Source organism: Bufo gargarizans, chromosome 6 (genome assembly GCF_014858855.1).
Source record: "Bufo gargarizans isolate SCDJY-AF-19 chromosome 6, ASM1485885v1, whole genome shotgun sequence".
NCBI lineage: Eukaryota > Metazoa > Chordata > Amphibia > Anura > Bufonidae > Bufo > Bufo gargarizans.
Genome location: NC_058085.1, coordinates 353522106 through 353536934, shown reverse-complemented (window position 1 = coordinate 353536934; position 14829 = coordinate 353522106). Strand labels below are relative to the sequence as shown.

Below are 14829 nucleotides of genomic sequence, written 5' to 3'. Positions count from 1 at the left end.
CCTCCTCACATGATAACATGACCTATCTCTAGTTCCCACAAGCTCCGCCCCTCCTTCCCTAGAAGGTATCCAGTCCCGACCCACTTTCTAGCTGAGGGCACTAATGCACAGAATAGAGACTGAACACAATGACATTTTGACCTATTACTGTGCAGTAAGTGTCTTAGATAAGAATGTTATGACCTAATAGACATAGCATGGAAGCTAAATTAATGTATTGTCCAGTTCAATAATCCAAGAGTGGACAATCCCTTGAAGATTGAGGAACACTGAAGGAATACCTGTGCGTATCTCACTAAGGCATCAACAATAGACATAATATCATCCAATCTGACTTCTCGTAGCCGCACTCCAATAATAGTGTGTAAGCCTTGGGATGGGCACAAAATGTCACCGAAAGTTTAAAGTATAAATAATTCATTTAGCGCCGAGACTCACAAAGCTCAACATATCCAGTTCCACTTAATCCTTACTGTTTAGTTGTCTTGTGTATTATTCATGAGGTGAAAGCATATCCTCTTAGAAAGCTGCTTCTGCTGGTACAATAGTTACGCGTCCGTGTAGTTACATAAACTAATGGATTCAATTACCTTGTTTATGCTTTATTTTAGGACTACCCGGAGCCCAAGGCCCACCAGGTAATGTAACGCAGTCTATTGTGTGTTAGGAAGAGATATCGATGTTAAAACGAGCATACAGTCTCCAGAAAATGCTCACCCAACTGCATTACAATGTGCTTGTTAATTATATAAAGTACCCTAAATAATGTATCTTGGAGGGGGTCCTCGGGACCCCACTCTGTAAAGTAGATAAATATACAGCTGCTGTAGGTGGCAGCTCTTGCTCTGGTGGACCTTGCTTGCCTATTTACAGTATGTTGTGGATGACCACTTCAAGAGCAAGGTATGGTCAGTCGGGACATTTCTGAAGCCAGACCTGCAGCGACCAGCTGATCGCCAGGATCACTATAGGGGATAAGTATTAGATTGGTGGGGGTCCTACTTCTGGGATTCCCACCAATCATGAGAACGGGATCCTGTACCCCTTGGAGGCCCCCATAATGAATGGAGCGGCAAGTCAAGCTTGCACACTGTTCTTCTGCTGCTTCATTCATCTTTATGGGAGTTCCAGAGACAGCCGAGTACAACACTCAAATATTACCCGAACTCCCATAGAGATGAATGGAGTGGTAGTTCACATGCCCGACCTGCTGCTCTGTTCATTTCAGGAGGTTAGAGGGGTACGTGATCCCTGTTCTTGTGATCGGTGGGGGTCCCAACATCAGAACCCCACTCATCTAATAGTCATCCCTTATCTTGCGGATAAGAGATTACTAATAACTCCCAGAATACCCCTTTAAATGTCTCTTGAGGTATTCATCTAAGATCAGCTGCTTTTAACTATTTTGCAACTCAAAGATCCCCAGTGATCAGCAGTAATCTGTGGGGCAGCAAGTGCTGAATTTCCCTGCAGTGACACCACAGGAGAAAAAAAGTATTACACAGTTCCAATTTGAAGGGATTTTCTGGGAGTTCGATATTGATAGGCCATCACGTCCGACTCCCAACAACCCCACCAATCAGCTGTTTGACATTCATTGGTCACATAGCCTATTTGTAGCTCAGTCCCATTCAAGTGAATGGGCCTGGACTGCAATACCAAGCACAGCCACTATGCGGTTTACAGTTGAGCTTGGTATGCTGTGGGTGCCACGGCCTCTTCAAACAGTTTATCAGTGAGGGTGCCAGGTATTGGACTCCCACCGATTAGATATTGATGATCTATCCTGAGTGTAGGCCATAAATACCAAACTCCTGGAAATCTTCTTTAAGTCAATGGGCTCTCAGCTGAATGCTATAATGTGCCAGGTCCTCCAGAGTGAGAGACTTTCTTTGTAACCGCTCTCTCTGGCTAAAAGATGAGGGTCCTAAACAAGGGACCCAGGAAACTAATGCAATATTTGAAAATAGATTTTCTAATAGAAGGTGGTAATAAGACGTTTGTATTAAAAAATGTGCCCACAAAAATAGCTTGTCACATTTGATATCTCTGATTATTATAGGACCTCCCGGCAACCCAGGACGAGGAGGAGCTAAAGGTAAATGAAATGAAAACACATGTTTCGTGCAATAATTTATCATTGCTGTAACTGAAGTGGATTATTGTATTTTTGGAGGGAGATTTATCAAAACTAGTGTAAAGGAAAACTGGTTTAGTTGCCCATAGCAACCAATAAGATTCCACCTTTCATTTTCCATAGGAGCTCTGAAAAATGAAAGGTGGAATCTGATTGGTTGGTATGGGCAACTAAACCAGCTCTCCTTTACACTAGTTTTGATAAATCTCTCCCTTTAACTCTACCATCACCATCTCGCCATATTGCATTCATATTTTTTTTGTCCATTCTTGTTTTATAGGTGATGCTGGCGATCCTGGAAGAGTCAGTACAGGTGTGTAATAATACCTACTAATACAGGCCCCTTGGTATTAAGTCTTTAAAGGGGTTATACATAACTTTTTTTTATTTTTATAGAAACAGCGCCACTCCTGTCCATTTGTGGTATTGCAGCTCAGCCCCATTCACTTCAATGGAGTTAAACTGCAATTAACAGACACAGCCAAATAAAAAGGTGGTGGTGTTTCAGCAAGAAAGCAGCCATGTTTTTTGAATTCTGTACCCGAAGCCTGCCAGTAGGTTTCCTGAGGCCTGCCAGTAGAGTTCATGAGGCCTGCCAATAGGGTTCCTGAGACCTGCCAATAGGGTTTCTGAGGCATGCCAGTAGGGATCCTAAGGCACGCCAGTAGGTTTCCTGAGGCCTGCAAGTAAGGTTCCTGAGGCCTGCCAGTAGGTTTCCTGAGGCCTGCCAGTAGGGTTCCAAAATTTTTTTGTGTCTTCCTACCTGCATAAAAATCTAGTACAGAATACCATTGCCTTTTTGTTCCTTATCTGTCACTGCTCTTGATATGTGTCATGTTGCAATGGCCGCCATGTAATACTACGTTTTCCTTGCATCACCCATGGTAGGAGAAGTGTATGATCAGATGCAACATCAGCTGTTATTACTTGGTCTCTGAAAATGGACCTGTGATGATCAGCTGATCACTGGGTCAGCTTCAGTTTAAGAAGAGATTGTCTTGATGGGACAATCCTTTTAAGTTGTGTAATTTCTGAATATCGGGATCAGATATGTTGTGATTTTTTTATGACAGTCTGTTTGTGTGTATTAATATTCTGTATGTATATTTTTTTCTCAGATGGTAGTTCCTATTATGTCCCTGGACCACCAGGACCATCAGGACCTGTGGGACCACCAGGTTCACCAGGAGTTCCAGGTATGTTCACATGTCAGCTATCACAGTTTGGCATATGATGTTTATAGGCTGGATGGCTGGGCGTACATACTATATAGCTGCTAACCATAGGATTACAATGGGGCTATTGGAGAGAGAGGCTCAGCTGGGTTGGCTTAGTCTCCTTAGAATGCAAGGATCCACAGCCCCTAAAATGTTAGTTAGCAAGAAAGTAGTGAATTAACCCAAGAAGATCACAAAGTTCTCCTATATCATGAGGTAGTGTAGTTAATCAGCACCAGAAAGGGGCATTAGTATGGTATGGGTTCACCTCTATGGTACGGTATGGGTAAACCTCTATGCATGCCCCTGACCTTAAAAATGTGTGGAAACAATGGCAATGTTACCAGTGGCGTAACTAGAACGGAGGCGTCCGGAGAAAAAGTCCAGGCAGCAGTAAGTAATACCAGTGTTAGGACTAGGAGCACCATAATCCCCACTCCATTTGCCCTCCACTTGAGCCTCTTCCTGAATTCGGACCACATAGCAGCCACTTCCCCATGGTAGTTACGACCCTGGATGCTACACCGTATGTTACCCTTAGGGTTAAATTCTGTAGGAATAATACTTTTCATGGTGTTTTATAGGTCCCGTGGGTCCATCTGGTCTACCAGGAGCACCAGGTAAAATACATTTATTTCAAATCCTGGATTATCAGTCCTGGTAAAATGTGAGATTTGTTTTAGAAATTGGTTCCTTAAAACATAATTTATCTTACTTTTAGGTGCCAAAGGAGCCAGAGGAGAGCCTGGAGAGTCTGCAGTTTCATATACAAGGGCAGAAAGTAAGTTCATGTACACTTACAACTTCTTCTTCTTTACCACTAAGGACCAATGAAGACACAGAAGAATCTTAAATGGAAACTGCCAGCGAGATTGTGCTGCTCTAATGGCTAGCTAGTGCCTAATCATATTTACTGTAAAGTGTTTCAGGCTGAGGAGAAGCATTTTTACCAGTATTAAAACGTTGTGCTCTCTAAAACGCTGCAGCTCTTTAGAGGAAAACATAGTTCAAAAGGAGGCAGGCGGATGTCACTAAATCACAAAAGGGCAGCATAAACTTGCTGACTGGTTCCCTGTAAGAAACATTCTTTCTTATACAATAAAATGATTTTCGAAACTTGGGAAATAACATTGTTATTCTTCACAGATGCATATGCAGCACAGCAAGGGTCAGGACCCCCTGGACCACCAGGACCACCAGGACCCCCAGGTAAGACACTTATTTACTGGTCAAAGCTTTCTACTCAAGCCATAAACTTGAGGGAAACCTAAATAGCAAAGACATAAAACAATAGTATAAATAAGGGTACATCCTCCACCTAAATGCTTTTTTAAAAAATACTTAATAGACATGCAAGAAATTAATAAATGTACAAAGGATACAAACACATAATGGACACCAGTGTCCATTTTTACAAATATGTTTGATTAACCAGATCATACTCAATAAATTTAAGATCATCATTTAGTCTGGTGCCGGAGAGATAAAAAAGTTAAGAATATAAATAAAATATAATAAAAGCCAAAGCAGAGAAAGCATTTACAGCTGAGTATAAGGGAAGCAATAATACACTTAGACAACCACTTTTGCAAGCAGGAAATAATTGTAAGATTCTTATATATGCTAGGAGCCTCAATTCAAGGTCCACCAGGACAAGCAGGTGCTCAAGGTCCTCCTGGTCCTCAAGGTCCTCCTGGTCTTCAAGGTGCAGTAGGTCCAGCAGGTAAGATACTATATTTCAATCTAAAACTAATTGCTTTCAGTTGATGAGAAGCATAGAAACATAGAATGTGTCGGCAGATAAGAACCATTTGGCCCATCTAGTCTGCCCAATATATCTGATAGCATAAGACAATAAAGGAACCTTAAGCTTTCCACTTAAGTTGAAGTCCAAAAGTAGAGGTCTTCATTAATTGACTCATCAAAAAAAAAAAAAGAATGTTATCTGAGAAATTGTATGTAAAACATATTTCTTTCTTCTGTCTTCATCAGGTGAAGGTAGACAAGGACCCCCAGGCCCACCAGGGCAGGCAGTATTTTCATCGGCATCAGGTATGAGGAGATTCCTTTTATAAACTGTTTGGAGATGTTTCAAAGAATTGTTGATAGTCAAAATGATTGTCATTTTTCTTTTACAGAAACAGGTGCTGGTCTTTATGGACTACCTGGTCCACCAGGACCGAAAGGAGACCCAGGTAAGAATCATTAAATAATAATAATGTGATGGATGGTTAGAAAGGACATAAAATTAACCTTATGCATCAATGTTCTAGATTAAGTTCTGGACTGTATGCATTTTAACCATCCCTATGTTTTCTATCCCAGGTCAAAGAGGTTTTCCAGGTCAACCAGGTAAAGGAGATGTTTACGTTTTTATAGTATTTTAATTATACATGTATTATTAGTGTGGGAACAGGATTGTTTAAAATCTTCTTCATTATTATGCAGGACAACCAGGTGATCCAGGTCAACCAGGAATTCCAGGATCGCCAGGCCGTGATGGTCAGTTTAATCACAGTTATCTTTTATATAACATCATTGTGAGACCTATAGACATGTACTGATCATCGTATGAATGACATTGCAGGAGCTTCAACTGTTGGACTAGCTGGACCTCCAGGAAATCCAGGATCACCAGGGTTACCAGGACCACCAGGTATAATGCTTGAAATGCATGTCATGATAACATTTGCTCCAGTAGCACATATTTCCCTTTTACATTTTCCATTAGAGAAATAATCAAAGATTAGGTAAAAAGGGGTCTGCTTTTTTGTCCCAAAGATGTTTTTGTTCTTACATCTCAACCCCATTCACTTGAGGTGCGATACCAGCCATGCCCACAACTCTCAGTCACCAGTATAATCTACAGCAATATGGAGCCTATCCATATCACATGTTTAATAATTTCATCCAGACATTATCATTGTTATTACATTGCATATTTATTGAATACCAGTATAATCTATCCCATAACACTTTATTCCCAGGTTTCGGAGAATAGCATGTAAATGCACCCCCTGCTTATATACCATATGTTAAATCATATTTGCCCACTTTTAAGAAATGACTACAGTAAGGCACAGCATGTCCCACCCCTGAATATAGTATAGTCTACATCCCCAAATACCTGCTCAACCTAATGCTCTTAAATCAGTGATAGCAGACGTACCCCAAAAATGGTGACACGCACAATTTTCACATAACAATGCTAGTTGCAAATCATCCAAAAACAAAACAACCACTGTGACTCTTTAAAGGGGTTATCCCATGATTGATGTAAAAATGAAAATCAGAAATCATATAGTCCATGATGATCTATTTCTAACAAAGCTAGAACCAGCCCTGTACCTCACATGGATTGGCCCTGCTAGATTTATATTAGGGGCATGTCCTAATATATGCAGCTCTCTCCCTATCACAGCTCAGGAGGCAGATGAAGGAAGAAACTGAGCAAGTGAAGGATAAAACTGAGCATGTGCGTCCACCTCAGAAAGGTGGACAGAAAAATAAGGAAAAGAACAAACAGCAGGTGGCGCTATACAGATACATTTTATTGAATATCTCAGTGGCTATGCTAATTTTTTAATTACATGCAATTACAAAAGTATTCAATCCAGGTGCAGAATATTTTTTGTAGGACAACCCCTTTAAAGTGGTCGCCGCATGTCCCTGCTTCTATTTAGAGTGGGTTCAAGTAAGTTTGCGGTCATGATGAAATTAGTGCTTCAGTGATAGCAGCAAGGACCTATCTGCAGTAGAACAACATAAATCAAAATCCCGCATTGGCCTACTGTGCCCATGGATGTATCTCATTCTATTCACATTCATATTAATAATGTAATTATTCACTATTTGTAGGTGAAGCTGGAGTCCCAGGTGCTCCCGGTATACCAGGAAGTTCTAGAGGTGAGAACTAACCAGATATTTATCTCTTATCAGTTACTATGGTCTACAAGATTACCTCAAGAAGCATCTCATGGCAGAGCATCCCACACATTAAGAAAATCTAGAGTTATTCTCAATTCTCTAACTCCATTTTTCTTAGTATCTCATAGTATCTTACACTACAGGAAGCATTCTGCCATACATACTTCTATAAAGAATTGTATAATTAAATAACAGGTTTTATCAATTTTAGGCTCAACTGGTGCAAGACCTGGCCAAGGGTCACCTGGTCTACCTGGCCCACCTGGTCCTCCTGGACCTCCCGGCCTCCCTGGGCCTTCCAGTGATGGTGGTGGTGCAGCAGAAATTCAACAATATATTGGACAATATCTTCAAAGTAAGGAACCCTGCATAAAACACATAGGTAAGATCTCATCTTAACTAAAGATATGAGATTAAATGTTATATATTTGTATATACAGGTGAAAATGTCAGAAATTACTTGATTGGACCTCAGGGACCACCAGGGCCACCAGGTGGACAAGAACTGGACTATGCAGAATTGGCCAGCCGGGTTATGAGCTACATAAGAGGTAAAATAATGGTTGAACATGGAAATAAAAAAATGTGTATTTTTTGTAACTGGGTCTGTTTGGACAGTGAATGAATATATATGAACCCTACTATATACTATGAACAGTGGAGCAGGATACAAGTGGCTCTGATGAAAACATTAATTGATTAATATGTCAATTATTTTATCACTAGGTTCAGGATTTACGAGATCCGATGGCATAGGAACAATCTCAGGTCCTGCCGTTACATATGAAGAAATCTTATCCATGTTGCAGAGTTAGTATTTTATTTTCATTAATTTCTTATTATTTATAAAAGGGGGTCATCCAGGATTAGTAAATGGGTCTATTGTTACCAGAAATAGCTACCCTCTTGAATTGGGATGAGTGACAATACCAAACATAGCCTATAGACTGACGAGAGTTTCTGGAGAAAAAAAGGTGGACCTTCTGTTACAGCAGTGGTTGTGGAATCACTGTGTCAACCAACCGGTTTGACTTTGGGCTAAACCTATGGGTGTTATCCTGGCAGCTCCGTGGTATTGACCCCCTATACAGGGATCTTGTCTTCGCTGAAGGGAGTCACCAAACCACTACCTCCTGAATTAGTCCCGGTGAAGTTGACAGCTAACCCATGGGGATCAGAGACACCAGTGCGAGGCACCAAAGGAACAGGCAAAACACGTAGTCAGTAACAGGCCTAGGTCAAGGCAGGCAGAGTTCGCATGAATCTGTGAAACAGGTCTGAGGTCAGGTGAGGCAGCAGTGGGACAGAACAGTAAACAGGCAAGGTCGGTACACAGGCAGACAACAGAAAACAACACCTTTGCAAGGAGCTAGCACACCAGGAACCTTAATTGCTCAGGCAAGGAGCGAGAGGGCACTGCATATACAGCAGGAGCTAATTAGTAATAAGAAACAGTAGGTAGCGGAACATAGAGCAAGGAGAAGAGGGGATTGGTGGTAATGGCAAAAATGGCAGTAGTAGATATAGTGAGGTGGTTACACCTTCATTTTTAATGGCCACTATAAATAAAAATAGTTTTATAGAATTTCTTTAATAAAACTATATATATACAAAAAAACTAAGCAAAATAGTAAAGTAATTTATGTTTTTTAGACTCTGGGCTGACAATCGGCCTTCCAGGACCCCCTGGTCCACCAGGACTACCAGGATCTGCATATGGTGACATAGCAGCTTTACTTCAAAGTAAGAGAGATTTTTTATGATGTGTACAATGGAATATATATAAATATCTAATATATAAAGCTGAGTGTATGTGTGTGTGTATGTCCACTAAAGGAATCCGCACTGTCGCATTTACAATCGCGAAATTTGGAACACAGGTACATCAGGTGTCCGGAAAGCCAATAAAAGCCTGCAGGTCTTTCTCCTGATATCCCAGCTGCCATACACACGGAGCCCTGTGGAGGTCATTGTTAACGGGGCGGGTTATTGTGAAAATCACTGTTAACGGGACAGGTTACTGTGGAGGTTACTAATTAAAGGGGAGGCACTGTAGAGGTCACTGTTAAAGGGGAAGGCGCTGTGGATGTTACTGTTAAGGGGGCAGGCCACTGTGGAGGTCACTGTTAAAGGGGCGGGCTCTGTGAAGGTCACTGTTAAGGGAGGAGGGGACTGTGGAGGCCACTATTAAAGGGGCAGCGGGGTCTTGTGAGGTCACTGTTAAGGCAGCAGGGTACGGTGAGGTCACAGTTAAGGGAGCGGGGTACTGTGGAAGTCACTGTTAAAGGGGCAGTTGCTGTGGAGGTCTCTGTTAAGGGGGACGGGAATGGTGGAGGTCAGTTAAAGGGACTGTAACCTATGGTCAGTGTTTGGTCACGTTTAAGTGTTTGGTCACGTTTAAGTTAAGATGGTGGGCTGCTGTGGAGGACCTTTCACCGATCATGACACTGTGAACTAAGAATACAGACATGGAGAGCGGCGCCCGGGGATCTCACTGGACTCACTATTATCCCCGGGCGCCGCTCCGTTCTCCCGCTATGCCCTCCGGTATCTCCGGCCACTAAGTTATAGTAGGCGGAGATTTCAGTCACTAAGTTATGGTAGGCGGAGTCTGCCCTTGTTCTGCTGTAGTGCTGGCCAATCGCAGCGCAGAGCTCACAGCCTGGGAGGTTATTTTCTCCCAGGCTGCGAGCACTGCAATGCGATTGGCCAGCGCTACAGAAGAACAAGGGCAGACTCCGCCTACCATAACTTTGTGACCGGAGATACCAGAGGGCATAGCAGGAGAAGGGAGCGGCTCTCCATGTCTGTATTCTTAGTTCACAGTGTCATAATCAGTGAAAGGTCCTCTTTAAGGAGATGGGGCACTGTGGGGGGGGGTCAGTGATAAGGGGTGGGGGGCTGTGGATGTCACTGTTAAGGGGGCGGGGTACTGTAGATGTCACTGTTATAGTGGATACTGTCAATATCTTTTAACAACACACACAAACATTAAATGAAATAGATGAAATATACCCGTGCAAAGCCAGGTCCTTCTGCTAAAAATATATATATATTAAACATTAGGCTGTTGAGTGAGTTTGCATGAAGTAGAATACTGATCATGTGAGTAAGACCTCACACGACCATAGTTTGGCTCCGCATCCGAGCCGCAGTTTTGGCGGCTCGGATGCGGACCCATTCACTTCAATGGGGCCGCAAAAGATGCGGACAGCACTCCGTGTGCTGTCCGCATCCGTTGCACCGTTCCGTGGCCACGCCAAAAAAATATAACATGTCCTAAGAATAGGCATTTCTACAATGGGCTGCCCGTTCCGCAAATTGCAGATCCGCGGTTTGCGGACCGCAAAAAACGGCACGGTCATGTGCATGAGGCTCAGTTATTTTGAGCCCAAACCAGGTGTGGCTCTTAACACAGAACAAGGGCTGATCTTTCCCTTACACCTTATGTCTGTGGAGGCTCTAATCCTGGTTTTTGGCTCACAATCACTGATGGAAATCACTGACCAAAACACTGACGTCTGAATGAGCAAATGAGTGAACTAGCTGATTAGTACATCAATACAAGCGCTAGTAACTAACTTGAATTAGGTGTTGATAAGGCCAGTAGAAATCAGAATGAGGTAACTAAAGAAGACCAGACATCTGGATTGTGTTTTTCCTGTCTAATTCCTCCAGAAAATATGTGTAAGTTAACAAATAGGTCTTACCATTCCTCATGGACGTGCTCCTATGCACTTTGGCACTGTCCAATCAGTCCTGACAGTGCCAGGTTCTGATATATACACCCAGGGGAATGGTAACACTTAATTGTCAATTCATTTATACATTTCCTGGAGTAGTAGAAGAAGGACACAATGCAGAGTTCTAAGAAAAAAGATGCTCTAGAATTGTTAAGTTAGTGAAATAGTGAATGTTTGAGATTTATTATTCTTATTTGTATTCATGTTCTGTTTTAATCAGCATCTGAATTCAGAGGAGTTGTTGGCCCACCTGGACCACCAGGCCAACCCGGACGTCCAGGCCACCCTGGTTCCCCAGGACCCATGGGACCTCCCGGACCTTCAAGCAGTAGTCTGACAAGCTTCGGTAGTGAAGACATTGCCACCTACCTGCAAAGTAAGTTGAGCACAAAGCCATATAGTTACTAAATAAAAGCTGTAAACCCTCCATACCTTGTGAAAAACGGGACTCTCCAACGTGCCAGATGCCATCGAATGTGAGCATTTGCCCACTCAAGTCGGTTACAATGACGAACTGCAGTCAGGTCCAGACCCCGATGAGGACGATGAGCATGCAGATGAGCTTCCTTGAGACGGTTTCCGACAGTTTGTGCAGAAATACTTTGGTTGTGCAAACCGATTGTTGCTGCAGCTGTCCAGGTGGCTGGTCTCAGACGATCATGGAGGTGAACATGCTGGATGTGGAGGTCCTGGGCTGGTGTGGTTACACGTGGTCTGCAGTTGTAAGGCCGTTTGGAGGTACTGCCAAATTCTCTGAAATGCCTTTGAAGACGGCTTATGGTAGAGAAATGAACATTCATTGCATGGGCAACAGCTCTGGTAGACATTCCTGTAGTCCGTATGCCAATTGCAAGCTCCCTCAAACGTTGCGACATCTGTGGCATTGTGCTGTGTGATCAAACTGCACATTTCAGAGTGGTCTTTTATTGTGGGCAGTCTAAGGCCCACCTGTGCAATATTCATGTTGTCTAATTAGCCCCTTGATATGCCACACCTGTGAGGTGGGATGGATTATCTCGGCAAAGCAGAAGTGCTCACTAACAGATTTAGACAGATTTGAGAATAATATTTGAGAGTAATGGGTCTTTTGTGTATGTAGAAAATGTTTCAGATCTTTGAGTTCAGCTCATGCAAAATGAGAGCAAAACTGAAAGTTTTGCGTTTATATTTTTGTTCAGTGTACAAACCATATTTAATTTCTTTAGGTACCGGATTCATGGTAGGCCCTCCAGGCCCACCAGGCCCACCAGGACCACAAGGGCCAGCAGGCTATGGAGGCGGCCTGGCATCTTATGCTGATGACATGAGGAGTGATCAGTTAAAGAGTGAGCTTATAGAGTACCTGACAAGTAAGTATACATTTATTACTCTAAAACACTAACTGTTCTACAACGATACAACGATCTGTGTTGAAAAATTAGGAATATGCTTATCTACAAGGACGTACTGTATCTCTTGTATATTATCAGTATATTCATATAATAGTTTGTCAATTAAAGGCTGTGAATTCTTTCCTAGGTGACAATATTCGTAGATACATCTCTGGACCACCAGGACCCCCTGGCCCTCCTGGTCCTCAAGGCCTAAGAGGTTCTAAAGGGGACAGTGGTGTGATGTCTATCATATCATCAGGATTATCATCAGGATCATCATCAGGATTATCATCAGGATCATCATCAGGATCATCATTAGGATCATCATCAGGATCATCATTAGGATCATCATCAGGATCATCATCAGGATCATCATACTCTTCATTATCCTCATCGTCATTCTCATTAGATTATGATGAAGTTGTATCTCGTGTGGCCGAACATATTCAGAGTGAGTATGCCATGAGGGAAAAGTTGTGAAGGATCAATAGAGCTTAACTGCTGAAGCCCCTTAATTTAAAGGATCTGTGGGCGTCCCAGAAGTGAGACCCCCTTCAATCATATGCCATCCACTTAAAGGTCTTGTCCAAGATATTACTGTTGGCAGCCTCAGTTGTCCTCAGGATAGGCCAATAATATCTGATTGGCTGGGCTGTGACACCTGCACCCCTGCAGATCAGCTGCTTCAAGGTAGCTCCAGTAATGAAATTTGGTGCTCTGTCCCTTATGTAGTGGAAAGAGCTGGTTACTGCAGCATTGTTCCCATTCACTTCAATGTTGCAGTTACCAGGTCCATCCACCACGTTGTCGATGAAGCTGTGTAATTGTGGTGCTGAATTCCGACCCCGAAACAGCAGATCGATGGGGATGTATAGGATGTCAGCAGGATAGGCCACCAATAGTGAAATCCTGGACAACACCCTTTAAGTAAATACTAGTAGGAGCCTTATAGGTTACTCATAAAAGCCACTTCCATGACAGGTGTATTCGGATGAACCGATCCAACTAAAGATAAGATAAGTAAGAGTATAGCTAATAAGATTGTCTAATTTCATCATCTTACATCTTCTTTATCAGTATAAACTGTTCATATGTTCATGTTTTCGGAGCAATCTTGTAATATTTTTTTGTCGCTGCTATGTTTTAGACCAACGTCTCCTTGAAGATACTGCATATGGATTTCAGAGATCTGTTATAACTGGTCCTCAAGGGCCTCCAGGACCACCAGGACCACCCGGAATCTGTCAAGTATATGCAACCCATGCAAACATCACCACTGATCTCATGGAAGTTTTCAGAGGTAAGGAAGGCATTTCATAAAGGTACTTTATATTATTTAGTTCCATAAATATCAACCAACACAACTAAAAAACACCTATTTTATTTGACAGTTCACGGGACCATTGCTGGAGCACCTGGTTTACCAGGGCAGAAGGGAGATAGAGGATTCCCTGGTGTCAAAGGTGAGTCACATATTATAAAGAAATCTGTCTTCAAAGGTGATTTTTTATTTTATTTAGTTCACTGTATTACTATGACAGCACAGTGGCTCACACTGGTGCCTTGCAGTGCTGGGGTCCTGGGTTCAAATTATATCAGGGACAACATCTGCATGATGCTCACAATCTAAGTTTCCTATCAGTATATCTTTCGAGTTAGGGAGGAAACCGGAGTACCTTGAGAAAAACCACGTAAACACGGGGGGAACATACAAACTCCATGCAGATGTTGTCCTTGGTCAGATTCTAACCTAGGACCCTAGCGCTGCAAGGCTGCAAGGCTAACCACTGAGCCACTGTGCTGTCCCTACAATCCCTATATCAAGAACAGCAGAGCAGTTTACCTCTTCTATGTCCTCTATATTTAATAAATGTAAAAAGTTTTATATATTTACTCTTAGGACTTTTTCATGTTGCCTCTATCAGGCTTTCTGCTAGGGGTTCCGGCATGTTTGATGGCAAGAAACGCACAGCTTGCAGGATTCTTGCTTTCCAAACAATGGGAACCTCATCGGAAAAGCAACAAATCCCATTATAGGTCATTGGTCGCCATTTAGATTCATGGTACAATAAATCAGGCACAGCATCATGGCTATCATTATAAATGAAAGCCATGATGCCAAGCAAAGTTTATATGGGATTATACATAGTAAATATTTATTCTGTTTCTACAGGTGACAGAGGAGCGCCGGGCTATGTTGGACCACAAGGACCCAGGGGTCCAAAAGGAGAGAAAGGTGCAATATCCTATTTTTATGATACTTCAAAAAGATAATGGTGTTTACTACATACTATATATACTGCATGGCATCCACTCTTATCGGTCTTATTTCTTCTTGGGAACACTATAGATTCCTTCCCCTTTGAATTTCTTTAAAGATAGACCACCATAGTTGCTTGAAATAAGTATCTACTTACACTTATGCATAGTAA

At 42.4% G+C, this 14829-nt stretch overlaps 1 protein-coding gene across 1 annotated transcript in view; it reads left to right on the top strand.

The window, feature by feature from the left end:
* Window positions 1-14829, top strand: part of COL17A1 (collagen type XVII alpha 1 chain) — a 62006-nt gene that overhangs the window by 44051 nt on the left and 3126 nt on the right. Inside the window, exons 32-55 of the mRNA XM_044296264.1 lie at window positions 612-638; window positions 2063-2098; window positions 2418-2450; window positions 3256-3333; window positions 3939-3974; window positions 4076-4135; window positions 4501-4563; window positions 4982-5077; window positions 5347-5406; window positions 5493-5549; window positions 5680-5706; window positions 5803-5856; window positions 5942-6010; window positions 7213-7260; window positions 7493-7636; window positions 7722-7832; window positions 8008-8091; window positions 8935-9024; window positions 11245-11400; window positions 12230-12373; window positions 12543-12848; window positions 13545-13697; window positions 13789-13860; window positions 14571-14633. Of these exons, the coding sequence (XP_044152199.1) occupies window positions 612-638; window positions 2063-2098; window positions 2418-2450; window positions 3256-3333; window positions 3939-3974; window positions 4076-4135; window positions 4501-4563; window positions 4982-5077; window positions 5347-5406; window positions 5493-5549; window positions 5680-5706; window positions 5803-5856; window positions 5942-6010; window positions 7213-7260; window positions 7493-7636; window positions 7722-7832; window positions 8008-8091; window positions 8935-9024; window positions 11245-11400; window positions 12230-12373; window positions 12543-12848; window positions 13545-13697; window positions 13789-13860; window positions 14571-14633 (2067 nt within the window). The remainder of the gene's footprint in view (window positions 1-611; window positions 639-2062; window positions 2099-2417; window positions 2451-3255; window positions 3334-3938; window positions 3975-4075; window positions 4136-4500; window positions 4564-4981; window positions 5078-5346; window positions 5407-5492; window positions 5550-5679; window positions 5707-5802; window positions 5857-5941; window positions 6011-7212; window positions 7261-7492; window positions 7637-7721; window positions 7833-8007; window positions 8092-8934; window positions 9025-11244; window positions 11401-12229; window positions 12374-12542; window positions 12849-13544; window positions 13698-13788; window positions 13861-14570; window positions 14634-14829) is intronic.